Source organism: Dunckerocampus dactyliophorus, chromosome 4 (assembly GCF_027744805.1).
Source record: "Dunckerocampus dactyliophorus isolate RoL2022-P2 chromosome 4, RoL_Ddac_1.1, whole genome shotgun sequence".
NCBI classification, from domain to species: domain Eukaryota; kingdom Metazoa; phylum Chordata; class Actinopteri; order Syngnathiformes; family Syngnathidae; genus Dunckerocampus; species Dunckerocampus dactyliophorus.
The window spans coordinates 20,916,804-20,936,012 of record NC_072822.1 but is presented as its reverse complement, the minus strand read 5'-3'; the positions used below and the strand labels follow the sequence as shown (position 1 = coordinate 20,936,012).

Genomic DNA, 19,209 nt, shown 5'->3' with positions numbered 1-19,209 from the left:
GAGCACCGAACCATACAGGTACCTGTCATATACTGTACAGGTCATTCCCTCTACCATTTATTAATGGGATAACCACGCTGAAGCATAGAGTGATAGAACTGGTGTACTGTAAGTGTCCTCTAAAAGTTTTATGCAACCAACTGACGTGTGTATCACTGGAAGGAGTATCATGATTTACATCATTTTAGTGCACAAAGCTGCATGGGGAGTTATGCAGGGTTTCCGCTACATGTAATGGATTGTGGCGGTGCGCCACAGCTCAATAAAAGCCGCCACACCTTGGAAATGTTTTTTGTTTTTAAGGTGAAAACAACGTTAATAATACAGTGTATGAATGGACATAGTGTATATCAGGGGTCACCAACGTTTTTCCTTGTGAGAGCTATTTTTACAAAATGAAAATGGCCAAGAGCTACTCATTTTTGTAACATTAATTTTCAGAGCTTATTTTAAACCCAAACAAAACAAATATGCTTGTTTTACCAGAACATTAACAAAATGCTGGTGTCCACAACTCACATTTTTTATTTCAGAATGCATTTCTTTCTCCTGTTCTTTCATTATTAACTGAAAACCTGAATGAAAAGCAGGCTTGCGGGCACCTCATGTGGTCGTGGGGGGCTACCTGGTGCACGCGGGCACCACGTTGGTGACCCCTGGTGTATATGCTATAACAGGGGTGACCATTACGGTGATTGCAAAGGTAGTGTTGGTCACGTGTCACCTACATCATAACTATCACTTCGTAGATGTCATATGACATCAGTCAGCTGACATTAAGCCCCCTCCTGATTCGCTCTTGTGCCACGGCATAAAAAAAGTGGACGTCGGCAGCCACACAAGGATAATGCAACTTTCATCTTTATTATTTTGATTACGGATAAACTAGCTCAGCAGTAAAATGCCTGTATCTATAACAAAAGTTATCCGTTCACTTGTAGCGCCTACGTATGGAGAAAAAAAAGGCAATTGTTTCATGGCTGCGCTTTGCGCCATGAACTCTACCATAGAAATGTGTTTTTCTACAAGTTTGTTTGTGAAACTACTATTTCACAATGAATTGGAAAATGTGCACATTCCTGAAAGCTTTTTAATATGTTGCCTTGAATACGGCTGCATTGTCATTTGCATAATCCTTTTAGTTTTTCGTATACAGTATCTAATGTTGTATAGCAAATGCTAACTGGACGTAAAACATGATGAACGCTACATGGCTAATTTCACTGACATTACTCAGTTTATGTACAACTATTGAGGAATTATGTGTAATTGTCTTTACTGCCATATTGATTTGAACTGTAAATTACTGAATGATATCAACGATGATGATGACCTGTAAACTTTGAAACTGTGAATGGGCAATACTAATAATTAGTATTTAGAGTAGTAGCGTAGTTTACCGCTTAGATTTTATATATGCTGTATGTTTTAAGAGGTAGATCATTTAGATCATATACATGTACATAAATAATCATATTTATAAATAAAATAAATAAATAAATATATATATTGTGTATGTTTATAGTAGGAGGTCATGTTTGGGACAAAGCAGCCCACAGGCTGAAAAAGTGTGAGCACCCCCCTGTGCTATATAGATACATGCATAACCTATTATTTACATATTGACCACAATTAATTCGAAATAAAATATCTATCAAATATTATAAAACCGTTTCACTACACTTTATTTTGAAAAACATCACATGTCTGCCCTGTTGGCACTTAAAGAAGATAAGGAGTGGAAGAAAAGGCAGAGAGAAAGGCATTTAAAGTTCATTAATGCATTTGTTGTTCAAGCCTGTGAAAACGACCCTAATGTTGACCCTAAATTTAAATATTAAAAGAAAAATCCTGCCACAGCAGTGGCACGACGCAGCGGCACGACGCAGCAGCCTCCCATGCAGCCAACCACCACAGCTTCCAAAATTCTAGCAGAAACCCTGTTATAACTATAGATTTTCCCCACTACAGAAATTTGAAAAGGCTTATGTGCTTAAATGCAAGTGCTGGTTTCTTTGTACGGACAGAAATTTGAGCCAACTGGATTCACACATGTTGATTGGCATTTAAGATTATGCTCCTCTGCTTCGATTATTTCTGCTTAGCACCACCACCACCACCACCACTACAGCCACAGTGAGGAGTACTACACAGAGAGCAGCCGCGGGTCAGACTTGTCCGACATAATGGAGGAGGACGAGGAAGATCTTTATTCTGAGATGCAACTGGAAGAGGGCCGCAGGCGGAGCATCAACTCTCACAACTCGCTAAAGGTACCTAGTGCACACCTTCAATCTGTAGTGACACGGGGGAGGACAGAGGAATGGTTTGAAAAAGGGGGAGTGTAGATAAATGGAGGTGGTCATCATCACCTTTCTAGGTTTTTTTAAGGTCAGGTCCACTGGCTTTGCCTGGCTAAATGCTAATGCCTTGTTTTTATTTTTTTAATGAATTTTCCAAACCTGATCACCTCCCCCTCCAGCACTGCTTAATGCACTCAAGTATGAACTTATGCGAATGGCTGTGTGTACTATAAAAAGCTGTACAGCATGCCAGACTGGAGTCTGTATAGCAAAAAAAGGTGCATTTCTGGTTTGCATTGCATTTTCATTGTGCTATTAAGCAAGATGATATCAAATATAGTTTCAGAGGGTCATAGCATATCAAGTACACCTGGGAATCTCATTTAAGTGAGCACTTAAATGGAAATATTCACTTTTGTTTGTGTCTGTCATGTCCAAATGTTTGTTTTTTACTACTGAGAGTGTAGATGTTATAAATACTGTTCTGTCTTCACTTGTTCTGTGTGGACCTAAAGCCGTCAAAGTGAAAAATTATATTAGAGGCTGCTGGACTTACCACAAAATCAGAAACTGTTCCATATTTACACTCAAAAATGTATAATGCCGTGACCTACCTATTCATCTGTGTATATACTTTGCGTTTAATTTTCATCACTGCTTTACCATTGCCATCTACTTGTGTATAACTGTTGTAAATTACCTACCCTCTTCTTGTATGTACATGACATTACAAATTAGAATTTCACAAGGGTGAGGTAGTTTATTGTTGTCTGTTGCTGCATAAATGGAATGTTTGTATAATGTTGCAAATGTACCGTAAGTGTGTGTAATATGTAAAGTGTTTCTTCAACACCCTCATTTTCTCATTAGTTTCTATCTTTTAAAGAAGTATTATTTTTTTGTATCCCTTAACCATTTTTTTGCACAACTTCCTTTTTCTTTTTACATTTCATACTTTTCATGAGAAAAATTTCCCTTTACCCACAATTAACCTTTGTGTCCACACCCAGTTTGTCAGCTTTTGCTCCATCTTTTCACAGATTCCTGCTCAAAGCATGTCATTTCTTCTTCACGGAATGAGACTGCATGTGTTGCTACATTGCCACAAATAACTAATTATGTCTTTATTTTGTCTTTTCCCCCCATTTGTTCTATTCACACAATGTGTTCTTTCCTGCCTGTGTTAAAACCTTCAAAAACGTGTCAACTCCCCTTCCGAAACGCTAAACTGAACCTTGTGAACTGAACTGTGAAAACATGTGGAACTTTGCCTCGTGGAGGCGTACTACAAGCGGCAGGACCTCGCTGAGGAAAGAGACTGCTGGGACCTCCATAGGGAGGTAGTGAAACACAAGTCGCTCCGGAGCAAGCGGCTCCACAGCATCCCTGAGGTGGAGGAGGAGTCAGACGCTGTGGACAACATGGGCCAGCGTCTGTGCTTCGAAGATGGTGGTCGGCCAGGAACGCCACATACTCAGCGGAGGCCGTACCCCCATGACAGTCACAAGTACAATCAAATCACCTCTAGTAAGAGCCTCCGGCACTTGCAGCGTCAGCGCTCTTCGCCTCGCTTTGCTGACATCCGCTACTACTACAACCCAGAGGACCGTATTCTGGGACGACCCAACCGCCAGAACACCAAGAGTCCTGATAGTGGTTTGGACTGTGGCAGTGAAGAAGAAGGATCCCTGGGCAGAGGTCATCGAGGGTACTACACTTATGGAACCCCCATGCGGGGACCTGTACGTGTCATCCACTGTGAAGGCCCAGTAGAAAGGCGAGCTCTAGCCATGGGTCGCAAGAGAACTCTGACACGCCAATGCAGTGTGGAGGAGGAGTTTGCTGACATTCCATTGACCTCTATTAAGTCAGTCCACACAGGTGACTTTAGAAACATAGAACACTTTGGATCACGGAACTACTCCCGGGAGGGTGCCCTGAGTGAGGGCAGGCTGAACGAACTGGAGAGGGTCTATTACAGTCCTCACAGGGAGGCTAGAGCCCACTCTTTGTCCAGGCTCCACTGGGACCAGGCGCTGGTGTGTGACTCACGCTTTCTGCTGTACTTTACAATCAGCAAGCTGCAGCCATTTTTCTTTTTTTAATGTCATCTTTTTTTCTTCATGATTAGTCCCTTTCTTTTGAGTTGATGTTTGCATTTTATGGTTACATTTCATGGTCGGTCTAATTTGATGTCTTGTTTTGTGAACATTACTTTGCTTGTTCTATGACTGACCGGTGGTTTCCTTTTTTTATACAGCCAAACTTTGATTTACCTAAAGGCCATTTTAAAAGGTTCTGACTTGTCATGTCTTTAAGGACAATTGCCCGCTTTCAACGACAGCACTAGCAAAGCTTCTGTTTACCTTTTCCATCTTCATCTGCTAGCTGCATAAGGCATACACTCAATAAAAATATAAACACAGCACTTTTGTTTTTGCTCCCAAATTTCATGAGCTGAAGGATCTAAAACATTTTCTATGTATGCAAAAGGCCTATCTCTCAAATACTGTTTACAAATCTGTCTAGATCGGTGTTAGTAAGCATTCATAAGTCATCCACCTCGCACATGTGTGACATAACAAGATGCTGATTAGACAGCATGATTATTGTACAGTTGTGCCTTGGGTTGACACTCAACAAAAACAAACGCAGGAGGTGGGGGTTGTGTGACCACATTTGCCCCATATACTGTATATACTGATCCAGAGTATCCCAAACATGCTCAATGGGTGATATGTCCAGTGAGTATGCTGGCCGTGCAAGAACTGGGATACTTCAACTTTCAGGAATTGCTTACAGATCCTTGTAACATGGGGTCGTGCACTGTCATGCTGCAACAACAGCCCCATGATCTCCTCACAGTATCTGTGCATTCAAAATGCCATCAATAAAACCACTTGTGGACAACATTTGTGTCATTCGACCATGACCATCATCTTGTGTGGCAACATGATCATGCATGGACCCATTTTGTAAGGATCTGTACATAAGTCGTGCAAGCTAAAAACATTCCAGTTCTTGAGTGGCCAGCATGCTCACCAGACATGTCACCCATTGAACCTGTTTGGGATCGGCATATACAGTGTATGAGGCAAATGTGGATACACACGCCCAACCCCCACCTCCTTCGTTTCTGTTTCTGTTGAGTGTTACTATTGTTGCACCAGCACCATGTGCTTGGAGCATTTCATATCTCGTATTACATAACACACACAATGAGGGCACATCCATTCCTTCCCCTCATGTAGTTACTAATTAAGACCCTCCATATTAACACTTTACACAAAAAAATTGACTTTTATTATGATCAACACTTTTTTGACTAATATTCTTTTCTATTTTGTTTCATCTTACCATGACATGCACAGAACAAACCAAACTAAACAAATGGTCTTTAGCTGAACATGTGGCCCTACTAACCCCAATTCATGGTGCTGTGTTGGGGATTGATTTGTTTTCTTGTTGCTTTATGGTTGTGTTTTCTATAATTTAGCCTTCCTAAGGACAAATGCAACCAACCATTTGCTCTTATGGCTTTTTAGTTGTTTTGACAGAATTGGGGGTGGGAGTGTTCTTTTTTTTTTTAATACTTATAATTTTCCCATATTGTGGGTTTATTGTTTTAACAGCTTGTCTTTTCTCACTCTAAAGATCATCGGAAACTCGCCATCACATGGAAATACTGACCGTCTGGACCATTCAGGGCGGAGGCCGGTTCACATAGGCACCCCCCCTCAGCGACGGCCCATCCCCTCCATTGGTTAGTGAGGTCGCCAAGTGAGGAGACATCCCATCCCCACCCAGAGGGCTACTGATGTCTGTTGCGATCAATACCATGTCTCTCCCTTCCCATGTGAGCCGAGCTGTACATCTCTTCCATAGCGCTTTAACCACCACGTAGTCCCTTTATGTCAGGTGTCTGCACACCTTTTAGATGTCCATCATCATGAGCTGGACCAGCCAAAGGTTCATGCGCAGTTTTGCAGGAAAGTTATGCCCTTAAGTCTGCGTTTACATGTTTCCACATCCAACCCACAATAGTGTTAGCATTGCTGTTTTACATGACTCAAGAGTGAGTTATGTTGCCTTGTTTCGCCTCTCCCCCACACCTCAGGGCAACTTCATCATCCTATTGTTCCAGCATGATTGAGTGGGTCATGTGATGGAGCTATGTGTGTATGCGAGAGCGTATGGGGAATCTCTGACCATAATGTTGTGATTGGTGTCTTCTGTAGAGATCACCATGGACAGTAACAGTGAGGGGAGTGAGGGGAACCTCTCACCCGTCAAGGAGGATGTTTACTATGGCAGTGTAGCTCGGCGAAGGATATGGCCATCTTTGTCCTCAGAGGATCAATATGGTATGTGGCGCAGCTTCTCTCAAAGATGACCTTCATTTCAACTTGACAACGCCAGAAAAAGGCATAGCACCACAGTGCTATTATGGCAGTCTGAGATCTCTGCTGGACACTCAGTTGATTTATTCATCTAACTTAGCGCAATTGATTAACCAGACAGGGAAAGACTTGAAAGATGGACCACTTCACTTTTCCCATTGCTGGAGAATGAAGACCCTTCCCTCTTTTTGCTCCTGTAATCCCAAAAACACCAACCCTCCCACTCCTCCTGCTCACCCTTCATTCTATTTCCAATACCATGTAGAGCCTTCTTTCCACAAAGCAGTACAGTGTAGTTCAATTTGCTGCACAAATTTTTGGTGCTTTTTTTTGTCATAAGTTGCAAAATGTCCCAAAATAACTAACCCTAACTGAATAAATGACACACTGCTGCCCATCTCATGACAGAGACTCTTCACAGAATGGGACAATGTCATTTAACAATACAGTGTTCATGACCACGTCATATATGTACAGTAGCTTATACTGTCATGCTGGTATCAAGTGACACAATGCTAACAGATTAGTTTAGTGTTTCACACTGTACCATAGCACATTCAACTGAACTGTACCGCTTGGTGTAAAAATGGCCCCTGCCCACCCTGCCTTTCCTTATCTACCCCTACGTCTCATCAATCTACTCCCTCTTTTTTGGACCTGGTGCCTCTTTGTCACTCTTAATTCTGCATGGGCTTTTTTTTTAGTTTACAGTGGAACCTCTATGGTCTAATCCAATTCACGCTGAGATGCTACTTTGTTTTATTTGAAAATATTTTCAAATATTGTTTCCATGGCAAATAATCACTATTAATACTAAAACATTGAGGACAAACCTGGCACATCAGCATTTTTAACTTAATTGTCACACAGTTAATGGTAAAGTGTAAAAATAATATATATAACTACTGTATAAAGAGGAGATCCCCGCTTTTCACATGGGTTACATTGTGGGAGCACCAGTGAATGGCAAAAAAACGTAAGTAATTGATACACCCGTGTTCATATATTCATATATTAACTTGTGTTGACCTCGCTGCAAGGTTTTGAGACTGGATTTACTGTTGAAGCTATTGCTTCCGTAGCCAAACAAAGTTTTGCTTCAGTCAGTACGCAACTATGGTACGTTCGAGGACGCTGAACAAAGTGTGAAATGTTAAAGTTTAACTAAAAAATATTATCAGTGAAGCATAAAGACAAATGTAAAAATTGTGGGCTTTCTAACAGTGGAACATGTATGCTGTACATTTGACCTGTATTATCACGTATTTACGAATTATTACCGACTTATGGTGAATGAGATGCATTTTCTGCAGAAAAAATGGCCTATTTTCAGAAAATAAAAATTCAAAAAACTTTTTTTTGGACCAAAAATCTGCAAACTTGCGGCGTCGTGAATGCTGAATTGCAAATGTGTGGCGTTCCACTGTGTATATAACTTCCAGTGAATACTCTTGTTTTTCAACCATTTGTTAAGGCTGGTCCTCTTTTGCATAAGTGTTGAAAAAAGTGACCAAAGCAGAAAACACAATGGACAAATGATGTCGATCAGCATCACGCATTAATGTTGTTCATCCTTGAGTATGCTGAGCTTGCATGACATCATCAATGAATGGTTCTAACTCCGAAATTGTGTATCACTGTAAAAGACTATTTACTTTACAGAGCATTTTGGACAATCTCAGGGGCATTTGACTACAGAGGTTCCATTGCATTTAAAGAGAAACACTCCCACACCACTTATGGTGTTCATGCATTGTTGGGAAGAGTCACTCATTGATTCTGCCGCCATCAAGGTTGTTCTCACCAACAGCAGTTTTTGCATTTCATTACCTGGCGCGATATATCTGACTGATTATTCTGATTTACTATTCTGCCATTCAAACCTTTAACATGGTGATCCACGAGAAGCATGAGGAACTGATATCAGGTTCATCCCCCCCGTCCCCGCCACTGTCCCTGATATCTATCACTGGGGTTGGTTTTTCTCCTTCAGGAAGGGGTGTTTGCTGCCCTTTGCCCTTCTATCGTCCTGTTGTTTGCAGATGCGTGAGAAGCATGATGACATTACCCTCATTGGATGTAGGAATGCTTGTGTCTTTTTTTCGAAACCCAGCAAAGCATGCTTTTGACTGGGCCTCTGTGAGATATAAGGCAGTGAAACAGCAATGAACAATCGTGCTGTGCTTCTTGTTTTCTCCTCATACTGCACCTCATTCGTTTTTTCCTTCACCCAGAAGCTGCTTGACGTGTTCTGTGATGTCATTCCCACAGCTCAGCAAGCGTGAACAAAGAACCAAATAGCAGCATTTTGTGTTATTTTCCAATTCTGATTGATTTCAAATTCGAAGTCTAAAAGTATTTGGTTCTTTTTTCACACATGCATGTCACCGCCCTCTCCCCCCGTCAGCTCTAACAAACAGACATCTTCTGCTCTCATTGCCTCTACAGCCAGCGTGGCTGTTTAAGGCCGGTAGTAGCAGCAGAGGCCTCCTCTCTGTTTCAGACAGCTATGGTGGACGCAGGCAAGGGCGAGGACGCCGCTCTCCCGATTACTTTGAGGAATCGGAGCCGGAGGAGCTGACTCGTGTCTTTGTGGCCCTTTTTGACTACGACCCCCTGTCCATGTCTCCCAACCCCGATGCCGCTGATGAGGAGCTGCCTTTCAAGGAGGGCCAGATCATCAAGGTATTCTACAGCTATTAGATAGTCGTCCCTTGTTTATCGCAGGTAATTGGTTCCAGACCAAACACTGTATACTGTATATTAGGGATTAACGGCGGTAACTAATATATTTCATTAATTACGTTAATTAATTACATTTTTTTGCGTAATTAATGCACACACATCATGACAAGCCACGGCTCTCTATTATGACGACAGACGGCAGCACAGTGTAGCTCTCCACAGAGTCACACAGTGTCTGACGCTCTTATATAACTTTATTCGAACCTAAACACATCAACAACAGTGCAATTCCAATGCCATGTATGTATCTCCTACTCCAAAAAAACCCGTCTCTAAACACGTCCATGCGTTCACGGACACTCCGAACATCACAACAAAGTTGTTATTATGCGTGTATGGGTGGTCTAAATAAACAGAAATGCAATGAAAACCAATAAGTGGATGTTCTTATCACTCACTTTGTAACTCCTAATGCGGAACTACAATTTGCTAAATTGAAGTGTGCTCTGCAATCCCAGAAAATTCACTCAAAGCATGTGAATTCATTTAAATGACGTGGTATCTTTGATTACAACTTCTCATTGCTCATAACAACACAGTTAAGGTCTGATTCAAATATTCTGCTATTAAAGTGTTAGGTAAATAGATTTTCAGACATGTGTGCCATCTTTTAACTTGATTTAAATTTTAAGTTAATTTGGCGCTGTTAACACATGCAAAAATATTTAATTCTGCCCTTTCATTTATCTCTCTTTCAATAAAATACAGTAAAAATGGGCATATATCAGACATGATAATGGAAACAGTTTAATTTATTTTGAACATGCACACAAGTTACATTGGCATACATCACATAGTACAATTTACTGCTCTACATGTCCAAAAAGGAGTAGGAAGAAGCAAAGCTTATTTAATCCTATTTCCATCCGTTTCAATCAATTGCAATATATTTGTTCACTTCCTGTATTCCAAATGTACTCTTTGCTTTTAAAATGCATAGAAAAGATAACATGATAAGGTAATATAAGGTAGCATAGTGTGACATGGTGATTAATCATGATTAATTAATTCGAAAACTGTGATTAATCTGATCAAAATTTTCTAATCATTGGCCAGCCTGACCGCACGGTGGCCTAGTGGTTAGCATGTTGGCCACACAGTCAGGAGATCAGGAAGATCTGGGTTTGAATCTACGTTGGGCATCTTTGTGTGGAGTTTGCATGTTCTCCCTGTGCGTTTTCTCCGGGTACTCTGGTTTCCCCCCACATTCCAAGAAACATGCATTGGAGACTCTAAATTTTCCACAGGCATGCATGTGAGTGTGAATGGTTGTTGTCTATGTGTGCCCTGCGATTGGCTAGGGACCAATCCAGGGTGTACCCCGCCTTTCGCCCAAAGTCAGCTGGGATAGGCTCCAGCATACCCGCAACCCTATTGAGGATAAGCGGCATAGAGGATGGATGGATGGATCGACTCTAACCCCTAATTGCAAAATGCCATATTCAGTGAAACCTCTTGATTCAAGTTGTAGGTCTCCACTTCAATAACATCTTGGATATTTATTTCAAACCCACATCTTGGATATTTATTTCAAACCAATTGTGGTAAAATGATCAAATCTCTTTCGTTGTTAAAATACTTCATAGCCTCAAAGTACATCTTTGATGAAGAATTGTTCCTACTGGTTTTCCCCTAACATGTGCTCATCCCTTTAGGTGTTTGGCAATAAAGACACGGATGGCTTCTACAGAGCAGAAATCAGAGATCGAGTGGGCCTGATCCCTTGTAACATGGTCTCTGAGATCCAAACAGAGGATGATAACATGATGGGGCAACTCCTCAAACAGGGCTTTCTGCCACTTAACACTCCTGTAGAGAATTTAGGTGAGGAAGTCTAACATCATTTTTGATTTATTCTCTGCTGCTCACTCTTTTCCCTTTCCTTTTGCACTACTCTTCACACCTATTTCTGATTTTATGCTTTCCTATGAAGTCAACTGCGACCGTTTCAAAGATGGACGGTTAATAAATCGCAGGTCCAGAAAGTCCAAGCGAGGTCTGTGTCCTGTCCTCTTCTACTTTTTGTTTGCTGTTCTTACGTCAAACTATTTGTCCCCCTTTAAAAACTACTGGGAGCTATTTTTCTTGCAATACAGTGAAACATCTAAGGTCAAACACAATCATTTGATGGTCAACGCCTAATGTGTTCCAACTGAGAAGAACAATTGACAGTGGATCCCCACTTTTTGTCGTGGTTATAATCCAGGATCATTAGCAAATGGCTTAAAACATCAAGTAATTGATACATCCATAAAAATGTATTTTTGACACATGGCTCAATGCCCTCCATTCAAATTCTCTGGCTCTCTCCGATTTCAGATGAACGTTTGCAATACAAGTAGAAAAGTGGAATTATTAGATTAGATTCGGCTCCAGAAACCTCCCCTTCTCTCGTCACTTGCCATTGTTCACTCGCGGCACAACCCGGGTTTGAACCCTAAATATGCCTCACACACTTATTAAACACATGTAAAGTAGAAAATGTATACTGTAGATACTCACCACTAATGAATGATAATGACTGTCAAAGCGAGTGCTTCCAAACACTTGCATCTCAGAACACAACTATGGTGCGTTCAAAGGCCGCAGAACAATGTGTAAAATCTCAGCACTTGACGAATAAAGACATAAAGGCATAAAGACATAAACATGTAAAAATTGTGGGCTGGGCTTTTTTTAACAGTCGTACATCTGTGCTGTACATTTTACCTGTATTATCGCATATTTATAAATGATCGATTTGGGGTAAATGAGATGTGTTTTCTGTGAAAAAGATGGCCCATTTTTGGAGGAAAAATATTAAAATTAAATACAAATTTACCAAACACACGCAAAATTGAGGGAATGCTGAATCGCAAATGTGCAGGGATCCACTGTTTTTATAATAGAGATTGAATTGATGTGTTCTAAGGTCAAAGTATCACCATTAACTGTATCAACAATGTTTTGTCAACATTAGGGATGCTACGATCAGGGTTTTATGCTGCCGATTCCGATACTGATCATCCATGAGTGAGATCGGCTGATACCGATCACATGGATTAACTGTCGATTTTTCAATTTATTTATGTGATATTGGCCAGGAGCACCGTTAGACAATAGGTAATTATTAAAAAAATAACTTTTGGGTGGGTTGTCTTTTCTTTTTTTTTTGCCTTTGAGTGAAACGATTTTTGTAATGCAGTGTTTGACACAAACCTGATTTTAATTTGGTGCATGTTTTGAAGTAATACAAATACATGGGAAATAAATTGTTGAATAACGAATTTTTTACTTCAACATTTATATTTACAGAATAAAATTATACAAATAAATATCTTCATTAAATCGAAATTTGTCCTGCATAACTTAAAACAGAATAAATTCAGTGTCCAGGTTTCAGGGTTCTCCAACTTTTCACTATTGGCGCTGTCAACTATTTGTGTTTTATTCATGACTGGCAACATTTAAATTGTACACTACTTTATTTACCAAGCATATCTCCACTCAAACAGTGTGACCATCTTCTTTATGCTATTTTGTGCTCATTTGTCATTATAGAAAGGTATAACATCTGAATGGTTACAATAAACACCCACTAAGAGTTAAAGCAAATATTCTTTGACCCTTTGGTGAGCTACTCAAAATCAGCTAATATAATATCACCATCATAAGGCTGGACACACTTTGTGTTTATGTTCATTCAACAACCACACACAATTAGTGTTTTGAGAACAAGTCATAATTAGTATAATGACAACAAGAGAGCAAAATTGTTCAGCGACACTTGAAAAAGTTAGTACGTACCCCATGAATGATATCAACTTGTAGCTTTCCTGTGGAACAAACACGAGCTCCGAACTGACCGCATTGCTTGTGTGTTTTAAAAACAAAACGTCACTGTGGTAAAAAGTCACATTTCGAGTCCGAATAGGAGAAGCTAGGTGGAAAATCCTCGCTAGCTTGCTAGCTACAGCTCGCTAGCAGCTGTCACTGATAGCTAGGCAAAGAGTGTACACAAAGATGCAAGATAAGTCGAACAGCAATACGTTTGATGAGGGAGTGATCAAACGCGCTGGCATCTATTGGCGTAGCCTGTGTCAAACTGTCAAACTGAATCCATGAGATTTTGAAGACCAGTTTTGATTCTTGCGGCAATATGGGACAAAACAGAGATTACCTTTTGGAATTCACCTAGGGATTGAACTCAGCTCACTTTGTAATGTACACTCTATTTTTTTTTTATATTGTCAATTAAAATTAGTACAATAAAAAATATTGTTGACTTAGCCATATGCAGTAATCCCTTGTTTATCATGGTTAATTGATGACTGAATTTCCGCAAAGTAGGAGTCCCTATTTATATACAATGATATATATACATGTAGATATATACGGTATATACTGTATAAGGAATTATAGTTTTACATTCAGTAAACAATTCAATCAACAAATGCATATAAATACATATAAATGTTGAATGAAAGAGATAAATTAACATTTACGGTTACTTTTACCTCCATTGAAGGTGTGATTCCTGACATGACTGTTCCCAAAGACACGATGTGGCGGCGAGATCAACCACCAGCACCTTCCTGTTTTGTCATGAGCTCTTTCTTGAATTCAATAGTGTTTCTCACCTCAATACTGTAACCCTAAATAGAGCCAAAGAAAGTTGCAAGTCCCAGCATTTAAAGAAGGTGAGAAACACTGTTGAATTCAAGAAATAACTCCTGACAAAACTGGAAGATGGTGTCCGTGTGGTGTCTGGCCACCACATTGTGTCTTTGGGAAGAGTCACATCTTCAGTGAAGGGTAAAAGTAACCTTAAAGGTTCATTTATTCTTTTCATTCATCATTTATATGTATTTAAAATTGTTTTAGGCATGTAAAACTATAATGATAAAACTGTAGAAACGTGCTTTGTGTTAACATTTTTGAGAATCACTCGCTAATGACATTATACACGGGCGACGTAACTTCCGATTGCCATTTTGTTTGCTAGCTAATACGATGCTAACAAGGAAGGATGTTTTCTGAAAAAAATATTAAGAATACAGATGAACAAACAGGACAAGACATTGTACATTGACATTGTACATTGACCAGAGAATGCACGCAAACGGGGGTAAAATTGTGGCATAAACCAAAAAACAAGCTAACCAGGGCGGATGAAAACCGAGGTTTCACTATAACTGGTGGATTCACAAAAATATCTTAAAAAAAACAAAGGAAAAGGACTTTTACATGCACACTGAGATGAAGTCTCACAAGATATGTTGAATATATATGTGTGTGTCTCGCAGTTTGACCCCTGGATGTTGTGTGACTATAGAGATGGATTTTTCCCCAAATGTTTGACCAATTCTAAATTGTGCGGGACTATTCAACTTTGGAGGTTTCACTGTATTTTCTGTCTCTTTACACATTCTTTAATAAAAAAGATGGTAGTGTGGCTTGTTTTTCTTAAAATTGTATGCAATTACATATTAGTACATAATTACTGCTACTGATAGTGGTATTCTTAATTGTCTCTCATTTTGTAAAGCTTTGAAACTCACTTTAAAAAATATTTTTTTAAAAACCCTCCCATTCACAGAGAGGAACAGGCGAAGTGGGCGTCAACATCCAATGTCTACCCGCAGAATGGTGGCCCTTTATGACTACGACCCAAGAGAGAGTTCCCCTAACATTGACATAGAGGTACTGTCCACCTACACAGATAATTCAATGTCAATGCCCAATTTGGGGTCCATATATCGATACATTTAGCACTGGCATGACTTGTTTCAAAGGTTTCAAAGACATTTCTGGTATAACATTTCACGACCAAGTTACAGGAGGTCCTCGGGTTATGAACGAGTTCCTTTCCTAGACTGATGTAAGTTTTAGCGTTTTAGTGTAAGTCGGAACTTATACAGAACACATACAGTATAAAATGCAGTAATAAAAAGATTAAATTCAACAATTAAATTAAATAGTAATAAAAAGAGAACAACTGTAACAACTCAACTCTAATTTTATCCCCGTGCTTGTCCTACCTTGTAACAGTGCATGGAATCCATGACCCCTGCCGCATTCATTAGCACTCAATGACCTTTATCTTTAATAATGTTCACGATGGGATCCAAAGAGCTGTTTACCATAACTTGTATAAGACTATGTTATCCTGTGTTGCCAGGTGTTTAAGACGCACCCACTAAATTTAGAGAGAAAACCAGATTTGTACATATATAAGCCGCACCAGACTATAAGCCACACATGTCCATGGCATGAAACGGCATATTGTGGCACGTATAAGGCCATTAGGACCAGGTAGCTCTTTATTCGACAGGTGCCAATCAAGAAGAAACTCACAACGAGCTTGTCAACAGGAGGTCATGACTCAATATAACAGTCTGACTCACGGTGTCATCTTACAAAGGTAGCTAAGAAATATACAAGTACCAATACAAGGTTAAAATAAATTAAAAAACAATTTTAATTTCTTCCCATAATGCAGGGGTGTCAAACTCGTGCCCTGGAGGGCCGAGACACTGCAGGTTTTCTTTCCAGTCAGTCACTAAAGCAGGTGATTTTAATGATCAACACCTTCAATTTGAGGGAAGGAGCTCATCAATTAAATCACCTGCTGAAGAAACTGGTTGGAGAGAAGACCTGCAGTGTCTCGGCCCTCCAGGGCACGAGTTTGACACATGTGCCATAATGCATTTTAGACCCTGAGGGCAGGTTGAATTTAACTAAAGTAACAATAACATTTGTTATGAAAGAATACATCAAGAAAATGAATAAATAAATATAGTAAAACAATAAGCATAAAACTATGTACACCTGACAGAACCATGAGTTTGGGACTGTGCTAAAGTGCTTAGTGCTATAATATCAGAACGCGCTGACGTTATTACATGTTCCTTACACACACAAAAATGTGTGCAGATTGCACTTGTTGAATGTACACATATGTATTTGTGTATGCACTATTCACGGTATACAGTTACATAACTACAGTACGGTATATACATATATACGCAATTAACTCATAATGACTTGTTTGCTTTTTATGATATTCATTTTCACTTCCATAGTGATGGCTTTCCTTCTCTTTGACGCACTGCTGCTTGGAAGACATAACAAAGTGCAAAAAGTTAACTGATAAGCAATGTTGTTCATCCTCAGCACAGCTGCTCAGGCACACACTGTATCCTTCGCACTGCTGTAACTAGTTCTCGAGTGAGTCTCGCGTTTACAGACCATAGTTCCGTTTGTAATGAATGTATGGGAGTGCCTTCGTAACCACAGAATGTCGTAAACCGAGGACCACCTGTCCGTTGACTTAGATGAGCTTGTTAATGTTGCTCTGTTGTCTGACTTTTCATTGTTTGAATCAATCAAATGCAAATCTGAATGTTTTTATTAACCTTGTACTAAATTGCTACAAATGCATGAAATTCAATTTTATATTGATTATATTTCAGATAAAATCATAATCATTTTCCCCCAACTGTCAGCAGTCCTTTAAAGGTCAAAAACTGAATTGTGAGGTCAAAGTTAGATGACACTACAGTAGGTTGGATTTAGCTCATTTTCACAAGTCCATGTGAGAAATAGGATAGAGCAGATAAAAAAATAATCACCTTTGATGAACATTTTCCTTATGTAATGGTCTGCACAAAGCGAATGTACCATATTTAGACCATAGTCATAGTCATTCGCTGTAGTTCTGATTGCGGATTCATATCTGATTTTATTCAAATTTGGAAGAGCCATGAGTCCGATCTGAGGATATCTGATGTCCTGGGGGGGGGGGGGTTCTCTTCATGCTACCATGATGAATATCTGAATTATGCCTCCCGGGAGCAAAAATGGCGTCCCCTGAACCATGTTGTGTAAATCCAGCTTAAATCAGTCCCCCTCATTTGTCACGCCATCCCAACCGTGTATGACTGAAGACTGGCAAGATGGATGTGTGAAATGACTAAAAGCTGTATTGTCTGCTATTAGAGAGGTTCGAGTCAAAGTTGCACCAATTGAAACAGACTTTCCATTGCTGTTATGTTGGTTTTTACCTACTCTCACCTTTCTATTGGCACTCCCACCGACACAGTATGAGGGCAACAGACTAGATGACGAGGTGAGTGAGGGTGAGGCGGATGCATTACTGTCTGCACTGTGTGTGTTTTCCTCCCCTAAGTGTTGGCGTCCAAAGGAGGGGGTGGCGTTCCAAGCTCTGGGTCCGAGTCTGGGTGGTCACAATTGCCTGAGCTAGCATCTCCCCTCCTCAGTTTGGTCTTTGTGTCTGCGACATGCTGTACTTACACAACACACTGTACTTTGTTTGTCCTGGAGGATCCCATAGGAGAGATGTGCCTGGTGTTTTGCCAATATGATGTTTCACGCTTACCACAGCCAAAGTCACACTGGTGTCCATTAATGTGATGCCTCACATTAATTTGGAAAAGGACACATTTCACACCCTTAACTAGATTTGATGTTTTTTGACGTTTTTTTTTTTTTTTTTTTTTTGTCTTATGTGGCGAGCCGTGAAAATATGCTATGGAAATATGAGAAAAACACTAGGTTTTATGTATGTTGCTTTTGTCTGACAGGCTGAACTGACTTTCTGTGCTGGGGATGTCATCACCGTTTTCGGGGAAATTGATGAAGATGGGTTTTATTATGTAAGTACATTTCTTTCTTTTCGAACACTTCTTTCTGTCGTTTAATTCTGAATTACCAGCTACTTTGTTTTAATGCAACTGTTAGATATTTTCATTACTCCTTTAGATTCAGTCTATTAGCTCAGTGCATTTTCAGTCCCAATACCTTCTCACAGAAGGCCTTCTTGACACAGTCACAGCCCGTTTCTCTCACACTCAGCTTTCAATTTCCAGCAACACAAGCTTAAGTTTCACTTTCCAGAGGGGTGCAGCAACTGCTCCGTACTGCAATTACTGCTATTCTACTGCTAATGCTACTACTAGAACGCTACTAGAGACGCTTTCTCACTGGCAGAAGCAGGTACTTCTGAGTACTGCATGGCACTATTTCCAGTACCTCTGAGTGTACCAAGATGATTCTACATTATTCACAAAGTGGTTACTCATTGGAGAGTTTAATAAATAAACACACATGCTAACATTAGCTTACCCAGTTTGCTGTGTTTTACTAGTGCCAAATGCCCTAGTATGAAACTCCAAAATCTCCACTCTTGCAGCATTTTTTCTCTCAAATCAAATTTGTATTTTTACCGGGGCCAACAGCCACCTTGAGAAGTAAATACAGGAGACCATCATTCCTCCATTTTTGTTTGTTTGTTAGTGTGTCTTTTTGAAACTAATAGAGAGCTGCAACAATTAATCAACTATTTTGGTATTTGATTAATCATTTTTTTATTTAAAAATACAAATATCCTCTGATTTCAGCCTCTCAGATGTGAATATTTTTAAATTCCCTCATCCATAAAAGCAGACATTGTATTTGTGTTTTAGGGAAAACAAGGTATTCACACACATCAGCTTTGACGTTAGAAAACTATGATCAACATTTTCGCCTCATTTCTGATATGTTGCGGATCAAACCACTAACTGTTTGTGTTTGGTTCATATTGATTTTATCCGTCTAGGGCCTAATTGATTACTCAATTCATCGAAACAACAAGCTTCAGATTAATCAACAATAAAAGTGAAGAAAAAAATAATTGTTAGTTGCAGCCCTAGACCGATGTACTCTGGTTTTTGCAGTTTCCTGTGGTACAATTTAAGTAGGAAACCTACCTAGGAAAG

General features: G+C 39.8%; 1 protein-coding gene across 28 annotated transcripts in view; it reads left to right on the top strand.

The window, feature by feature from the left end:
* The window catches only part of rimbp2b (RIMS binding protein 2b), a 140,569-nt gene that overhangs the window by 111,506 nt on the left and 9,854 nt on the right, over positions 1–19,209 (top strand). For 16 of the 28 annotated variants that reach the window (XM_054772085.1, XM_054772084.1, XM_054772078.1 and 13 more), the window contains 10 exons: positions 2,106–2,273; positions 3,584–4,342; positions 5,958–6,066; positions 6,542–6,667; positions 9,207–9,388; positions 11,104–11,272; positions 11,382–11,444; positions 15,027–15,130; positions 17,532–17,558; positions 18,034–18,105. In XM_054772085.1, the coding sequence (XP_054628060.1) occupies positions 2,106–2,273; positions 3,584–4,342; positions 5,958–6,066; positions 6,542–6,667; positions 9,207–9,388; positions 11,104–11,272; positions 11,382–11,444; positions 15,027–15,130; positions 17,532–17,558; positions 18,034–18,105 (1,779 nt within the window). Of the gene's footprint in view, positions 1–2,105; positions 2,274–3,583; positions 4,343–5,957; positions 6,160–6,541; positions 6,668–9,151; positions 9,389–11,103; positions 11,273–11,381; positions 11,445–15,026; positions 15,131–17,531; positions 17,559–18,033; positions 18,106–19,209 lie in introns of those variants that run through there. The other 12 variants (XM_054772096.1, XM_054772097.1, XM_054772095.1 and 9 more) reach the window with 9 other exon arrangements.